This window comes from Sitophilus oryzae, unplaced genomic scaffold (genome assembly GCF_002938485.1).
Source record: "Sitophilus oryzae breed Bouriz unplaced genomic scaffold, Soryzae_2.0 scaffold_125_pilon_pilon, whole genome shotgun sequence".
Classification (NCBI taxonomy): Eukaryota; Metazoa; Arthropoda; class Insecta; order Coleoptera; family Curculionidae; genus Sitophilus; species Sitophilus oryzae.
In genome coordinates this window covers 880,368-897,949 of record NW_022145904.1, presented here as the reverse complement: position 1 = coordinate 897,949, position 17,582 = coordinate 880,368, and the positions used below count along the sequence as shown (strand labels likewise).

At 33.5% G+C, this 17,582-nt stretch overlaps 1 protein-coding gene across 5 annotated transcripts in view; it reads left to right on the top strand.

Moving 5' to 3' along the window:
* The window catches only part of LOC115874255 (mediator of RNA polymerase II transcription subunit 13), a 166,286-nt gene that overhangs the window by 122,059 nt on the left and 26,645 nt on the right, over positions 1 to 17,582 (top strand). For 2 of the 5 annotated variants that reach the window (XM_030889356.1, XM_030889354.1), the window contains exons 8-16: positions 1,266 to 1,490; positions 5,073 to 5,217; positions 6,421 to 6,685; positions 6,747 to 6,970; positions 8,706 to 8,954; positions 9,736 to 10,039; positions 12,582 to 12,908; positions 15,177 to 15,415; positions 16,793 to 17,054. In XM_030889356.1, coding sequence (XP_030745216.1) covers positions 1,266 to 1,490; positions 5,073 to 5,217; positions 6,421 to 6,685; positions 6,747 to 6,970; positions 8,706 to 8,954; positions 9,736 to 10,039; positions 12,582 to 12,908; positions 15,177 to 15,415; positions 16,793 to 17,054 — 2,240 coding nt within the window. Of the gene's footprint in view, positions 1 to 1,265; positions 1,491 to 5,072; positions 5,218 to 6,420; positions 6,686 to 6,746; positions 6,971 to 8,705; positions 8,955 to 9,723; positions 10,040 to 12,581; positions 12,909 to 15,176; positions 15,416 to 16,792; positions 17,055 to 17,582 lie in introns of all 5 variants that reach the window. The other 3 variants (XM_030889352.1, XM_030889353.1, XM_030889355.1) reach the window with 2 other exon arrangements.

The window sequence follows — 17,582 nt, the reverse complement described above, 5'->3', positions numbered from 1 at the left end:
ACCAAATTTTATTTAAAACGGACGATTTTTTGATATGATTCATTGATGATGGGGTTTCGTAGTTCACGAAACGTCGTCAAAATATCATGAACCCCATCTACATTCCAGCCCCCTAGCTCACATAAGGCCCGAGTTATGACGCTCAAAAGACCCATTGAATCGGACGATTTTTCGCCATTGATGATGGAGTTTCATAGTGCGCAAAACATCGTCAAAATATCATGAAAAGATGATACATTACGAATTTCATCCCCCTAGCTCACATAGGGCCCAAGTTACGACGCTCCGTCGTAACCTTCGATCGTTATCACTTTTTCTGACGCTAGCTCGTGTGTCACGGCTTTGAATTTTTACTCCCAACGCGCTTAAAGAAGTTTCATTTCAAAAACTAACCTATAACATTGTGGTAAAACCAAAAGTTTTGAAAATGTTTATTACACAAACTGGGTATTATGAATATTTGCAGTTAGAATTTTGAAATCAAAATAAAATATTTGATGTTTATTTCGTTTTAAAGAAAAACGTACCTACAAACACTGATTACTGTAATTGCATAAATAAATATAAAACATTCCAGATATCATATGTTATTAAGTTATTTGTATAATAGAAGAAAACAATTTTTGTAATTTGATTTGGTTTGGTTTGGTTTGCTATTTTTATAATTAATTATAAGATACTTTTTTTACATAATTCGGACGATTTTGACTAGACTCTAATAAGGAAGTAAATAAGTCATAACTTGCTATCAAATACATATAGTTCTCACAAACCAATGCTCTCTCTACAATAACGTTTATTTCATATTGAACAGTATAGTCCGACGAAAAATATATGACAGAGTTGCTCTCTATTATTTTGATTCAAAATTACATTTAGTGTCATGTTTTGAATGTAACTTGAGTCTGTGTTACTGCATTAAAAGGTACGCATATTGAAGAAAGAGACGATTTGAAATCCAAAAACTGAGAAAATACAAACTACATTCGAATTAAAATGACAGAAAACAAATGTTCCTCTCATCTACTCTTTTGTTAGACAGACTATAGGATAGTAATTAATTATTTTTGACACTTATAAAAATCTAAAGTATATTTACATTAATATCTCTTGTTTCTTTTTGGTGTTAGGTAAATTTTTTAATAGACTATTTTAATTTGTATTTATTATTTGTTACTAAATTTTCTTTAACTTTTTTTTCATAAAGCTATCCTTATATAAGTTTTATGTTATTTTTGTTTATCTTTTAATTTTTCCGAAACCAGGCCAAGAAGATATCTTTACTCGTCTAACTCCAAGTGGCCCCAATCTCACGCCAACCTAAGTTCCAGTTCTGCAACTTGTTCGGGCAGTTCGCCGAAGCCTCAAAAACTCCTAAAAAACCGTATTCCGTTTCACAGGCGATCGCTGAACGCCGGGGCGGAACCGCCCCTCCAGCCCCAAGGGGCGACGGGGGAGGCACCTAGCCAACCCCAACCCTCAGACTCAAGGTTGGTCGACAAGCCTCGCACTCTGCAGATTGTGCTACTGTCTAATATTGTTAACTGTGGGGGCGGTGGAAAGTTTCCAATGGGTTTTGATGTAATCGTCGCAGAGGCATTGTCGCTACGCTGTGTAACATCGGAATCTATCGTTATTTGTACTTTTTTTCTATTACTCACTGCACAAGATTACATCGAATATGCAATCGAACTGTTCTTGTGAATGTTGTGCTATTTTTTTTCTTAAGACGACCAGTTAATCATAGTTTATATTGTTTTTATTTTGTTCATGGATTGAAATTTACAAGGAAATATTGTTTATAGAAATTCCTTTTTTAATGAAGAATGTTTCAATAAGTTAAAGTAATCTTTCATCAACTAATACAGGGTGATCCAACATTATGAAAACCTCTCGTCTCGGATTCTTTGTTTGGAGAGGACACGATTTTACTGACCTAAAAAAATTGATTTAGAACTTTAAGTGAGCTTTAATAAGGCTAATCTCTCTCTAAACAACTCTTACCAACAAAAAAAAGATATTTTTATATTTTTACATATTTCTTAAAAATGAAAGCAGATAATAGTTATACTTTTCATTCTTTTAACCGTTATATAAAACCAATCAGTTTTTATGTTTTTTTTATATTATCGCACCCTGCAGATAAAATGTGTAGCAAATATTTTTGTCTACAGGCTAAATTTTACCATATATACAGGGTGAGTTTCCTACGATGTTCTCTATGGCTATTTCGGAAACTACTGGAAATAAAGAGTCGGTTAAATGGGGAAAGAATTGCAATTTTCTGGGGTCATAAATATGCGCCTTTCAGATTTTTGAAAAAGTTCTCATGGCTTACTAGATATTTCGAAAATAACAAATTTCGGCTATTTTAAAAATTATTTTTATTAGCTTATAATGGAATTAGGGACTTCCATTATAAGCTATTTTAGACAAAAAGTTTACAGATAAAAGTTGTAGATAATCACATCCTTAATGAGACTGTGCCCTCCATTTTTTTTTCTAAAGCCCGTCATTTTTGGCATATGACACAAACATGTTTTTTTAAATGGAAACCATAGTTGGTCATGACTTCATAAAAAGCGCCAATTCGTATCATTTTTTAACAATTTCACTTAGTTAGCCATGGAAACAATAAGGTTTAATCGTCTTTAAAATAAGCAAAAATTGTAAATATGAATTTTTCAAATGAAGAAAAGCGTGTAGGATTATTGGTTCAACTTTTCTTGACCATTCATTTTCGAGGATACGTTGACCGGTGAGTGTAACGTTTTTTAGAGAACGGTTTTCAAGACATGTTAGAAAAGTTAAATTTAGTTATAGCCAATTCTTATCTCTCTTGACTAATTTCAATTAGATTGCGGTGGTATTCTTATTCTGTTATGATTTATAACTTATAAAAACTCAGAATATATTACTAAACGGTTCCTTACAATTTACATTACACAAACTACTTAAAGAAATAATATCACTACATACACTTTAAGTTATTTTAGAAAATGTTCAAAAAATCCGCCATCGTTTTGCATCTTTTTAAAACTGAATTACTACCTATTCTCACAGAAGGACTGGTCGACTTAATTAAACTTCTCTCGTACCGCCGCGCCGCGCCTCTCTTAATTCATAAGTTCTTTTGTAAACCTTATTGTTAACCATACCGCATAAAAATCTAAAATGGATAGGTCAGGTGATTGAGGAAGCACATGTCCTATCCCTATCCCTAGCATCCTATCCCTGAGTTTGCATAATTAGATATGAATAATAACATTTCTTTCATTATGGGGGGAGGTCATGTTGGAACCGCTCTATTGATGCGCAAGTATCTACACGTTTTCTTCATTTCAAAAATTCATATTTACAATTTTTGTTTATTTTAATTTACAAAGTTTGAATATTACAGCTTCACAGTTCTGAGAGCAACGGCGATTGAACTTGTTTCCATGGCTAACTAAATGAAATTGTTTAAAAATGATAAGAATTGGCTATAACTCAGTAATTTTTTGAAAAAAAAAACATATTATAGCTTATATCGCTATAAAGCTTAAAAGAGGCGTTTTTTATGAAGTCATGGCCAACTTTGGTTTCCATTTAAAAAAACATATGTTTGTGTCATATGTCAAAAATGACAGGCTTTAGAAAAAAACGGAGAACACAGTCTCAATAAGGGTGTGATTATCTACAAATTTTATCTGAAAACTTTTTGTCTAAAATAGCTTATAATGGAATTAGGGACAATTTTATTATGACCCCAGGAAAATTGCAATTCTTTCCCCATTTAACCGACTCTTTATTTCCAGTAGTTTCCGAAATAGCCATAGAGAACATCGTAGGAAACTCACCCTGTATTATGCTGACTTTTTTCTATTTTTAATTCAATTCATGGACAAACAATGGATAATAATAATTACTATTTGTGTATTTTTTTATTCCAATAATAGCTTTTCCTTTATTTTGAATTACTTTTGGTTACATACATATTGTTTTTTTTTTCATTTAAGATCATAATTCAGCAGATATTTTTTTTTATTTCATTATGTATCTTTAGTGTACTGTGTATTTTAACTCAGTACCTTTTGTGAAGAGACGTATTATAGCCTTTACCTAATTAATTAATCTTTGAATTAATAATATATATTTCAGGGTTGTTGCCATATTTTTAATATCAGAAAAATGTTACAACAAAGTTAATTATTCATGCCAGGATATAAATAGAATAATAAACAATGCATAGGGGGAAGCTATTATTAATCAGAACACAAAAAACTAATATAAACTATGTTTTATATAATTTTTCTTTATCTGATACCACTATATTAGTGATATTAGTTATCTACTTTGCTACATCAAAATCTGAAAAAAGGTGTTATGTGGTAAAGGTTTTATGGGTATGTTTTTTAACTAAAAGACTTTTAATTTTCACGCTTTTTTTTTGGCTTTGGGAATAATAAGAATAATTTTTCATATTTTTACACACACTTGGAGGCAGGCAACCATATTCATTACATTAACATCTTAATATTATTTGTAAAAAATAATATTTTATTTTGTATGTAAAAGGATTTTTTTGCTGTCAAGATTTGATTGAGGTTTGTGTTGTTTGTATAAAATTTGAAAAAAATACATTTCTATTATTGATATATTATATTTATATTCAAATTTATAAAACTGAGATAGAAGAAGGATGTATTTTATTTTTTATATAAAATTTCCTTTTATTTTTTTTAATGAAATCATGTACTAATACATTTTTCGTCACATTCATTATTTACTTATCAAGCATGTTTTAAACAAAACAATTTGACACTAGATGCAAATACATAATAGTGTTTGTGATTTTTTTGAAATTACATTGCAGGTAACTTTTTAACCGTTACATGTTTTATGCACTTGGGTTAGAAGGTTTTTAAAAGACTTTAACAAAGTATTTTTAAACTATTTTTTCTCAAGTTAAGTTTTTTTGACAAATAAAATTGAATTAATGTAAATAGCTGTAAAACAAGGAATTAATTGACCAGAGACAAGCTTAACTAACCCATAGGCTTTGCTAGTAGTAATTTAAATATCTTTTTCAGAACATGTCTTGGAGGTTCTTACACGCCGCAAGGAGGTCCGCCTTCGTATCCGAGGACTCAGGAAAGTTTGACAGTTAATTCAGTTGGTAGTCCTGCATCAGTTGCTCCATCTCCATTGCCAGGTCCTCACTCACAACCTGCTTCAGTGAGTACTGTTTTTTAGTGATCATTTGTTAACATGATGCAAGTATTTTGAAAAAATATACAATTTATATTTTTTATAAAATATAAATGTATATGGTAAGTAGGGTTTCCATACCCCAAATCCCGCGGTGCATGTTTATCCCCGAAAATCTCGAAAAATTTTAATGCCTAATCTAAAATGATTCGACTTTTTATAAACTTTAGTCTTTCAAAGATCATATTTTATTTATACTAAGCGGAACGTTAATATTTAAAAGTTATTAGGTTTCCTCTATTTTTTTCAACAAGAACTGTATTTTTTATGTATAAATATGCATGTTACTTTGTTTTGTCTATTTTAATAAAGCTCTTGTCTCATTTTCTTTTTGATATACATACCGATTTGGTCATTTTCGAAGTGCGGTCTGGATTTTCACGTGTAAGACAGAGAATAATATAAATGATCAGTTGACAGATAGAGAGACACAATCAAAAGCGGTATACAGTGTTGCCGGTTTAACATTTGTAGGAACGTTTGTGTAGAAAAAAAACTATTTTAAAAACTATTATGTATACTACTGAAATGAAAATAATATATCTAAGCTAAATATAATCTATTACATCTGTAGTAAAATAAGTAACTAATTGTGAAAAATAACGTTCCAACCCTAGATGCAACATTTTCCATAAACGCCTACTTGTGCGGTTTGAAATTTTGATGCAAAATCCGACAATACTGCATAGAAGAAATGTATCAACCCAACTTTTATCTCTTTTTAATACACTTGATTTTCCATTAAGCTGCCTACATCACTGTCTTACATGTTAAAACCCAAACGACACTTCTAAAATGACCAAATCGGTATGTAGCAACTTTGGATTAAATTTCTCATTCTGATACTCAATCCCGGGATCCCGAGATAATAGGTTCTTATCCCGGGATTTCAAAACGGGATACCGATCCCGAAAATTGGAAACACTAATAACCCTAATTGTAACACTTTAGTCTCTCGTGCAAAGTGTGTAATTTAACTTTTTAATATAAATTTTTAACACAGTCAGAAAAAAGTAATGAAGTGTAAAGGAACAATTTTGACAGATGACGTTCAAAAATGAACACAAATCATTGAATGAACGACCAAGAAGTAGTCTAATGTATTCACTAATTTATGTGTTTTTGCTAGATATGCACAGAGTATCAACTAACGTTTATATATTATAACAGGTTCCACCAGCTGATGCTACAATGCCAACATTGTCACCTAACCCACCTACATCTGATCAGTCACCGTTAGTAGGCGTAGATAAAACCCATACGCCACCAGATAGCGTTCGGATGCCACCAAAAAGTATAGAAAGTCCAAACAGTAGTCCATCATGTATTAAAACTGACCAAGACGCCAAAACCAACGACAGAAGATCGATAGACGACGCTGAGAAGGGTAATGGGGGATTGACAGCCTTAAAAAGGCCGTTCTTGAGCAGCAAAGGTAAACTAATTATAAATAGTTCAGCCGGTACATGTTTAACTTGGTCTTTTTAATTCATTAGAGTATGAAGTGGCATTAGGTGAAGAAGAACACACCCTTGACATGTTATATGATTACTCGACTCAAAATGCATGGCTGAACCATCCAGTAAAAAGGTTCAAACCCGACGGAAAAGACAGTAGGATAAATAGGAAAATGGATATATACACCCTGTATCATCACAACGGCATTAGTCAAAACAATGATATTAGTAATATAAATATTAAGCAAGAGACTTCTTTTAATGTGAGTACAATTTTACGAGTCTCAAAATGATGCCTCTGCGATTTGATATAACATAATATAAAATTAATGTTTATGTAAGGTTATCTTAAAAGTTTTGTATAAACGCTGTCCAACGAGCCAGGGAAGATTGCGAAAAACGACGTTCAAAAAATGACGGTAAATCCAATTTACCTGTGTATTAAAATGACAGACAACTCTCACTGTCATGCAGTCTTTCGTTTGCCAAACTCTTATTTGTTGTAGGGGATAATTTATGGCAATTCATTTCTTTTTTCAGAAAACGGATATGTACTACAATTTGGTAGACTTGTCTCGTCAATTTATTCCAGCTTTATTTTGTTTACCGCTGATGTTATTGATATTTAGAATTGCAACTAATATTTATCGTCATTTTTATCAATATTTTACTTCAATGATATTAGAATAGATACCTTAGGTTAGGTTGCTGGGGTTTGGGATCATGTTTGATCCCTCACTCGGAGGCCTTGTGCACATTGCGATACTCCTGTATTGTCGTACCAAACCTTCCTCTCATTCTTTCTGTGCGTTAAAGTACTTCCAGCTTTTTGCAAAGTTTCCGATGTCGCTGAGGTTCGCTTCTGCTGCTTCCTCTAGTCCCTCCAAAAAACCTTGCCCTAAAGTTTTAAAGCGTCGGTATTCCAGTGCCGGGCAGTGGCCCAGCAGGTGCTCTATGGTTTCTTCTTTCTCTCCTCATTCTATGCTATAAATCTTCCATGTTGTTGTTGCTATAAATCTTCCATCTCACGAGGTTTATCCCCGTGGAGCAGTTTCCAGTGATGACACCTACAATTATGCGTACTAGGTACTTAATGTCTTTTTGTGCTCTAGTAGTTATTTTGTCTTTTCGCTATCACCACTGGCCACAGTCTTCGAGCTGTAGCGCAGTCCTCACGGTGTTACCACGTCTCTTGCTGCTTGGCCTTGTTGGTTACAAGTGGTGGGTCATCTGCCACGGCCTCTCCTCTAGCCCCCTCTTTGGCGAGTCTGTCTGCTTCTTGGTTGCCTACCACATTGCTGTGACTTGGCACCCAGCACAGAGTAGCTCCGCCTTGACGCAGCCAGGACAGTGCTTCTCGGCAGTCCATCACAGTTTTCGATCTCACTGATTGCATTGTGATGCCTCTTAAAGCGGCCAAGCTGTCAGAGTGTATCACGATATCTCCTATTGGTCTATCAGCGATTTTTTCTTGTATATTACTGTCCGCTTCCTGAAATTATGCAAGCATCTGTGTAGCATCTCTTGAGTGTTTTTTTCCTCTTCTTGATGATTTCGAAGAGCTCACGTTCTTCTAGACCAGCTCGTCACGTTCTTCTAAACCATCTTATATGCAATGTTTATTAAATGTCCCCCCTGTATGCCATGAAAATAATCAAACATTACACATTATGCATAACTTTTTATGGTATGAATCGGCATTTATTAATTCCATTGCTTTTTTTCAAGCTGATGTCGAACTTTCACGAAAGGAATTTATCTTTATTTTTGATGTAACTAGTTTAATAACCTGGCAATTTCCACACGAAAAATTATCGTATTGGTGTGCCAGGATCTGATTTTTTAGATTTACTGTCTTTAACTAATATAATTTTATTAATTTTATATTATTAATTTTGTCTGTGATTGTAGTTGCATCATTTGCTATGAAGTTATAGTAACTTAAATTAACTGTGACTGTTGGTGTTTATATTTAACATTTTGTTGATGCTCTTTTAGATGGATCCAGATTCAAAATCGATATTGCAACCCCACGGCGTTAAGCGGCCGGGAGATCCTTACGAATTTGGAGACGATGGTGACAACTCGAATTGTAAAATAGACGGTTTTACTAGGACACCGCCCATCAAAGAGGAGCCAAAAGATAAAAGAGTAGAAAATTTATTTGTGAATGAAAGTTTGCAGCCCTCTTTGAAGGACTTAGACCAAATCTTTGACAACTCGGATTATACGAGCAGTGATGAAGCGGTAAGTATTTTTAAAGTACACAAGAATATATCCAGTAAATTTGCTTAAAAATCTTGCTATTTTCTATATTTTTTTTGGTGAGGTACAATTAGTCATTTTTATGTTAGTAATAATAACTGAGGTAGAAATTAGAATAGAATTTATTAAGAGTCCATTTCACTAGTCCGAAAAAGTAGCAAAATAAACGTTTGGCATTTAACGTTTGAGGTAAAACTGGCTAGGTATTTTTACACAAGTGAAAAAGGAAATTAAAGATAAAGGTTTAATACTATATTCGTATTGTAGCATATTTTTAAACAAATTTATTTTTAAGATTTGTAACAAATTGCTCGTTATTTTATTGAAATGTTGAAGCTCTGCAAACTCTGGGGGTGGCTTAACACGACAGGATTGGGCTAAGCCTCAGGCAGATTTCTGAAATGTGATATATAGTTTCTTTGGCCATACACTCCTTTACGTGTTAACATTTTTTTGACAATTTTATTAGTCACGACATAAAGCGACGCTCAGTTCGGGTTCTTTTTCACTTAATTTTTACAACTTGAAACAGTGTCACATCACACAAACATCGTACCTGAGTATTTATCGTTTCAATAACTGCACTATTAAAAACTAAATTGCTTAAATATTATGACAAAGTCAAGATTTTAATATTGTTTCAATGCGATCAACATCGAAACTGCGTGAAATACAGAGCGAAAACTTCCCAATTCTTCATTTAACTACTCCTTCACGCTTTTTAATACAAATTGTTTTTTCCTTATCACAGTGCTTTCCACAGATTCAAATACAGACGCCTCCGGGATCTGCGGGGCCCACTACCAACCACTTACTTCACCACGACGACACCACCAAACGGCTTTCCACCGGGTACGGAACAACGAATTTGGGCGGCTGTCCCAACGTGGGCATGCCGCCCGAATTGAGCAAAATGTTTCCCACGCCGCCCAGTTTGGAACATAACCCCATCGCGTCACCTTGCGGCCAATCGGACTTGGTACAGCCTGACTATACTGATTTGACTATAGTTAGGCTCAAGCAGGAGATTTATCCGATGATGGGGAGCCCACAAGAGGAGAATATAGGTATGTTTTGTTTGTTGTTCGCCTAACAAATTGGTACTAAGTCATTTCAGTATTAAGCTTCATTCAGAACCTCGCAATTAGTGGAATAAATTAGTGGTTTCTATTAGCGTAGAAGTTTGTTCTTTTAATTTCAATGTAAGCATTCGGAACGTCAAAATTAGTGGTAGACATTTTCAATGAGTAGACAAAGTTATCAAACTTTTAACTTTTCCACTAATTATACTTCAAAATTTGCGAGAAATGTCATTTTGGCCTTTGATTATCTTCCGTCAAGAGAAATTGTGGGTTAGAAATCAAAAGTTGATTGTTTAGAAGCTAAATATTAGGCTTTCTCTCCATAGAGAGTTGTATCCATATACAACTGACTAACACAAGCTGTTGCTAGGATATTCTATTAATTTTAATTGTGTTTTTTAGATATTGTGAATGATCGTAAACTAAAAAGTGTAAAGTGTAATTGAAACCACTAATTGCGAGTTTCTGAATGAAGCTGAAGTTTCTGAATCATTTAAAAAGACAATACAGAATTTGAATTTACCTCAAGATTTCCATTTGCTTAATATTCTAATCTATTTTTTGAGTGGAATAGTTTTGTTTATAGAATATAGAATATAGAAATTTGTCTAAAATATTATTTTTCGCTTAGAACCATGCCCTCTGAGCATTTTGATTTTTGTCTCAGGTCAACTCATGCTTTGGTTAATTTTTCAGGGTGAAGTGAACTTGCCACCAACAATTTGTAATTTTATTAATTACCATTACTTTTTGATATTTTTTTAACATAATGATGTAGCTTTGGTGACTATTGTCGTAATCGTAATGTCATATAGACACTACATTAGATGCTTTATACTAAATTAAGAAAAAAAAAACGTTTAAGTTGGCTAGGTTGTAATAAACTTTAATAACAATAACAGAACTAACGATATTAAAGAGAACATAACTGTAATAACCAAGTATACAAGCAAAAGTTTTTAAAAATAACCTAATATTTGTATTGCCTCCCTTGTTTGCTGTCCCAAATGTGGTCTATAAGGTTCAGAACTGTCGAACATACTGAACAGTTCATAGTGGTATACAGACCTGACCACCGTAGTAGTAACATAGGCAGAACCGGACGAATTAGCGTATACCCGTCCGCCGGATAAAAAGCAGGCGAAAAAATGCGATAAAATAAAAATAGGTAGATATGTGATAAGAATGTTTCAGAATTTGTATTTATTCGTGTTTTAATAGCCAAAACGAATACATAGATTCTCGCGACAGTTCTCGTGTAAAATTTATTTTTTAAGTAAAATAATGGATGTTTACGAAGTTCGTGAGAAAATTCAAATTGTAAAATGGTATTTCCAAAATAGGTCTTATCGGGATATACAAACAATTCTCCACAAACTTTTGTAGACAGGCCAATTCCATCTTTACCTACTGTATCAAGAGTTATTAATAATTTTGAAACGCATGGGTGCGTGTTCCCACAAAAACACAAAAAGCCTGATGTGTTGATTAATGAAGAACAGGAGTTAAAGCAAGTGTTCATTTGTGCTGACGCGGATCAAAATCCCACGTTTTCAAGTAATCAAATTGCTGAGGTGGTTGTCCTGCCTACAATGCCCATATTATTGTTCACGAATATTTGAACAATACTTTTCCCAACCGTTTAATTAGTGGATATGGAACTATTTTGTGGCCCGCTAGATCACCAGATCTTTCTCCCAATGACTTATTTTTGCGGGGTTATGTAAAATCCAAAGTGTATGGTCATATTAGGGCTAATAATCTGGATGAGCTTCAAATAAAAATACGAGGGGCTTTCCAAACTATTAGCCCTAATATGTTAGCCAATGTCAGACGGGGATTTTACGACCGCCTAGGTTTCTGTCTAGCACAAGAAGATGGTCTTTTTGAGTTTTTTTTTGGGTTTAGAGAACTTATTTATTTTTAGTTTTGGCTTGTAAACACACTCAAATAATAAATATTTAAGTATTTTCATTTTAGATGTTACCTTAAGTGAAAGTAAACACTTAAAATGAAAATAATAAATACTCGGCACTCCTCGAGTCGTATTCCTAGTCTGTCATGACCGACCCGTCCAAGCAGAACTGCAACTGCGTACTGCCTGACCAGCCGACTAGCCGACTAGCCGGCAGTGAATCTCGAGTACGAACGCAAAACGGGTAAACGTAAATTCGTCCGGCAACTTGCTATGTTACTAGTAGCCTGGTCTTCTAATCAAAAATAATTTAGTAATAACAAAATAAATAACAACAAAAAGTAATGATAATTGAAAAAAATTGCGGTGGGAAGTTCATTAAAAAATAACCAAGGCATTTAAAAAAAATGTATTAGGAAAATTTGCTCACGAAATTATTGTACAGGGGGTTTTAAAGTTAAGGTAAAAAACAACCCTTCGATTAACCCAGAGAGATAACAAAATTTAAAGTATTAGAAAAGATGTAAAATATTATAATAAATATCATACTCTAACCTTGTGACGTAACGTTTGCCTTTGTAATGTATTTTCATAAAAATCTTTATATTTTAGAAGACTGGAGTTTCGTTTTTAAACCACCAGCCATTTGTAAAATGGTCGGCAGCAGCAAGTATGCCCCATTGAACAATCTGCCCAGCCAAATGCAACCCGTACAACTTCCTAGCAATTGTGTTTACAAACCTTCCTGGATACAGCATCTAGAAAATAGTAAAAACCACAGCCAACAGAACGCTACAAATAACAATAGTAATAGTAATAATAGCAACCACAACAGTACCAATAACATGAACAACAGAAATCGAACGCCAACGCCCTCTGTGCCCAATAATCTACATCAAAGTCCGGGGGTATTTCCACCTAGTCCTTTACATCCTCCAGGTAAGAATAACTTAGGGTCATATGGTGTAAAAGTGAGGCATTTAAATAAAACTACTGAAAACTTATATTCGGTCAGTTTTCTTGTTAGGAACATTTAACAACAATTGTTAAGAGGTCATCCTTTTAATTTGTGTAATCTTTGTGTGATGAATCATGGAAAAACTGAAATTACAAATCCATTGTCTGTCTGGTTTTGAGGTTTAATGACTATCAAACTTTTTTTGGGTGAAATCAGTATGAAGAAGTAAGCGTTCGACTCCTGTCATCGCGTGCGTAGATAGGTTACAGTACATGATCTAGAAAAGCATGCCCGTTTAAATTAAGTCCTGTTGGTATGAGCAGCTATTTTTTGGAGGGATAAATTTGAAACGCACACAGATGGATTACAAGTTCGATGGATATATTCTGATATAGCAAAATCAGATTTATTTTGTAAAAATTGTATTTTTCTAACTTTCTCGATTTTTTGTTCATTTTATGCTCGATTTTATGTTTATTCTATGTTTTATAATGGTGCGTCTCAAAAGTGGCTCATGCCTATAACTTTTTTATTTTTACAGATAAAAAAACGAGATTTGGTATGTTAGTATATGACATAAATTAGGATTGATTGACGTATTCAATTGTTTTCTGTCACTTTCGGTTTAGCCTGAAATGACTACAACTTTTGATTTTTTACATGGCACCCTCGGTATTTTTTTACTTCATTCGATAGAAAATGACATTCTGAATAGAATGACATATCATATATCAATTTTTGACATTTTTGCTTAAAACAAAATTGAATTTTAAATTTCAATCTAGAGTGCCCTCTGTGTTAAAAACACTAATTTTTCATCTAGGAGCCTTGGAAAATAGATTTGATCGTCTAATGGTATTCGTGTCTTGTCCTGGCTGGTTAAAAGATGCCCAAATCATATTTTTAATCATATCTCAATATTTTTAAATGGAACGAGGGTGGCTCATTAGCATATTTGGAAAAAGATTTTTTTACGAATAATTTGGTACCACACACTTGGATTCCGAGTCAAATTGTCGTTATGAATCGCATGTTGCAATTTTTAATAAACCATATTCGAAAATGTAAAAGTTGACATATGATATGTCATTCTATTCAGAGTATCATTTTCTATCGAATAAAGCAACAAAAAAACCGAGGGTACCATTTAAAAATCAAAGGTTGTCGTCATTTCCGGCGAAACAGGAAGTGGCAGAAAACAATTGAATACGTCAATCAATCCTAATTTATGTCATATATTAACATACCAAATCTCAATTTTGTATCTGAAAAAATAAAAAAGTTATAGGGGTGAGCCCCTTTTGAGACGCACCCGGTATATTAAAAAATGTTGTTTCATAATGTAATATCATTTTAAAATTCTTGTATGTTATTTTAGATTCTGAAGATAGTTTTAGAATAAACCGGAATATATTTTTAATAAAAACATTATGTATAATAACAGGGTTATAATTATTTCTTGAGTAGAAAAAGTAAATAAAATAACCTCCTAAAGGTTCATTCGTCTGAGGGCGTCGCGTCCGCCCCATTGAACGACCCCCGACGCTCAGCGGACGCTAGCGCAACGCCAAACGCGACGCTGTCTGCCTGAACGGTCTAATTTAAGTAAAGTGAATTGATTCCATTTAGACACGCGGAAGCGACGCAAACGCGACGCGACGCTCGACGCTCTCAGCCTGAATGTACCTTGGACTACAAACTAAGAAAATGCGATAATAGAGCCAGAGACATAGCGGCAACAAAGATTTAGTACACACGTGCAATGCGTACTACAAGATAATAAATGAATGAATAGGCAACCTCGTGTCTAATCGGTGTTGCCATATTGTAAAGAATTTTTCCTTTTTTAATAGTATCCGACTTATAATTTAGTAGTATAATATATTAGTAGTATAAGGACTATTTAATACATCAATGTAATATTAAAACCTACTTTATTAAAATGCAGTATTAATACCTCAATATATGTGTATAATAAGAAAAAAAATATTCATAATATTAAAGACGTGACAACATAGGCTGGATTTGGAAGGCTCGGTCGGCTGCGGTCGACTGTACCCAGATGTAAATACGTGTACAAAAATGATTGTTTGACTGCGTTTAGATGTAAATAGTGTAGTCTATATTTTATTTTAAGTTTATGGATGTAACTAAGTAAAAACAAAAAGTTTTGAAAAATATCTCATTTTTCACCACTTGACCCTGCTAAATTCCTAACCTTTTCGACATATAAAAACGATTTTTTATAGGTTTTAGGCCTCCTCCACCTCCATACGAGTTACCTTCTCCAGCGAACTCTAATGCCTCGTCGTATCTGAATAAAAACCTGAATTCTGTCGAGCCAGTATCTACGCCGCAAGCTAATCATCGAACGCCAGAAGCAAGTTCGTTAGTGCTCAACATTCTCCTAACTGATACTGCCTTCAACATCTTTAGGGATCATAACTTCGACAGTTGTACTTTGTGCGTGTGTAACGCAGATGGAAAGGTAAGAAAGTTGTCGGACTATTGTATTTTGAAGATAGAGAAAATCAATTTTAGAAACAAAATAGTTTTTTACAAGAAGATAACTTTTTGACTTTTTTTTTTGTTGGTAGATACGAATGTTAAATAGCAAATTGTTGTTACTACAAAGACATCTAAATAAAGGGGAGACACAACAATCCATTTGTAAAACTATTTGTTTACAATCATACTTTTATATAAGCAAAATAAAACACTAAATCACCACAATACACCAAAACAATTTTACTTTTACCACTGGACTTTTACACTGGTTTACTTTCGCTAACCATGTTAGTAGCATCGTCAGCAGATGATTAAAACTAAACTCATATCTACGAATTGAGCGTTTATGTACTCGCTCAGATGGTTTTGAGTGAGCGTTGCAAAAACTAGCCAAGTAAGTCAAAACCAACCGAGCGTAACAATTAGTTACCGCAACTAGAGCAGTAGGAACAGAGAACTTGAAGGAATTGGGTCATAGTCTCTGTTCATACTATCTTTACATTTATTAATTTTGACGCTCTCATATGCCTCTAAGAACCATCTTAGATAATTTAAAAAAGTTAAAACAGTTCTTTTGCAAAGAAAAATACTATATTAGTTGAAAAACACAAACGTTCACAGACACTACAAAGCCATTCTGTTAAGCATAAATTGAATGAATCCCATAGATAAATGAAACAAGTTTAGATTGCAAATTGCCCATAAGGACAATGTAAACACTATTTGGCGCTATTCTTGCAACGGTCGCGACCTAAATAAATACCTTTATTGTCAAAAAATTTTTCAATTTGTAGACAAAGGTAAACTAACAAACAAAGTAAAAAAACAAGGTACACAAACAAAAGATAATACAAAACATTATACAAATAATATTGTCAGTCTTATTGTTTAAAATAAACATTTATAAATGTTTACAATGTCAAAGAACAAGAAAATAAAAATAGTATTAAAAATATTTAGTTAGTTTATAGTAAAATATCAATGACCTCTAAATAAATTTATTTCAATGTCATTAGTAAATATAGCAATAGCAAACATTAGACCAGTGTTTACAAGATCAAATTCGATTTTCAAAATATAATTCATTTACGGCGTAGAAAGCCTTGTCTACTAAATAAGAGTTCAATGCTTTGGGAAATGAAAAAAATGATGTTTTGATTTGAAAACACAAGCCGTAGATCTAACGAAATCCGCAGAAATTTGTCATCATCGATTTTGGTTGAAGTCGGTGTGTGATTGGGATAAAATTTGAATAGTTTTGTCTCCTCTAAGTTAGATGTCTTAGGGATACTCGCTTGAAAAGTTCTCTTATTTCTAACAATGAAATATGGGCTGAAAATAACATATTTATTTTCAGATTGTCGGAAACATCAGAGGGGCTGATGCTGGCATCTATCTCTTGAATTCACAAAGTGACAAAATTCATGCTAGTGCGCAGCCCAGCAGTCCCTATCCCGGCATGGGGCAGCCGCCTCCCTATGGAGGAATGCTCTCTCCCCAACATCATGGTACTTCAGATGAGGAGCAAGTTAGGTGTAAATGTGGGTTCTCGGCGGTAGCCAATAGACGACTTGCATATGGCAGCGGACTTTTCTATGAAGACGAAATGGAAATTACAGGTATGTTGTTATACTTGTTAAAAAATGAGTATTTTTTATATCAACTCTCGACTGTATTCTAAGGACACATCATATTTTCTACCTTGTTTCAAAAACACTAATTTTTAAATTCAGAACCTCGAAATTATGGTCTGTCAACAGTTAATTTTCCTTCGATTTTCCTCCACTTTAAATTTTAAAATACACGAAATACACGTAATAATAGTCCAAAATGCAAAATATTTATCATTTTTATTTGACATAATTTGACACAAAATTATAATCTATAATTTGGCAAGAGTTTGACAACTCTCAAAATTTTAAGTCGAGTTCATACGCGTCGGCGTCCGTTTGTCGTTCACCGTTCCATCAAACCAATAATATTGAAATATGATCTGTCATTTTTTAAATAAACCAACAAAACTGGTTAAAAACAACAAGAGACGACGCTATGACGGATTTATATACTAAGGGCTGGCAAAGGTTAGTCTTGGGTCGAGATTTCCGTATGTAAGAAGAGTACAATGCGTTTATAATGTACTGAACAAA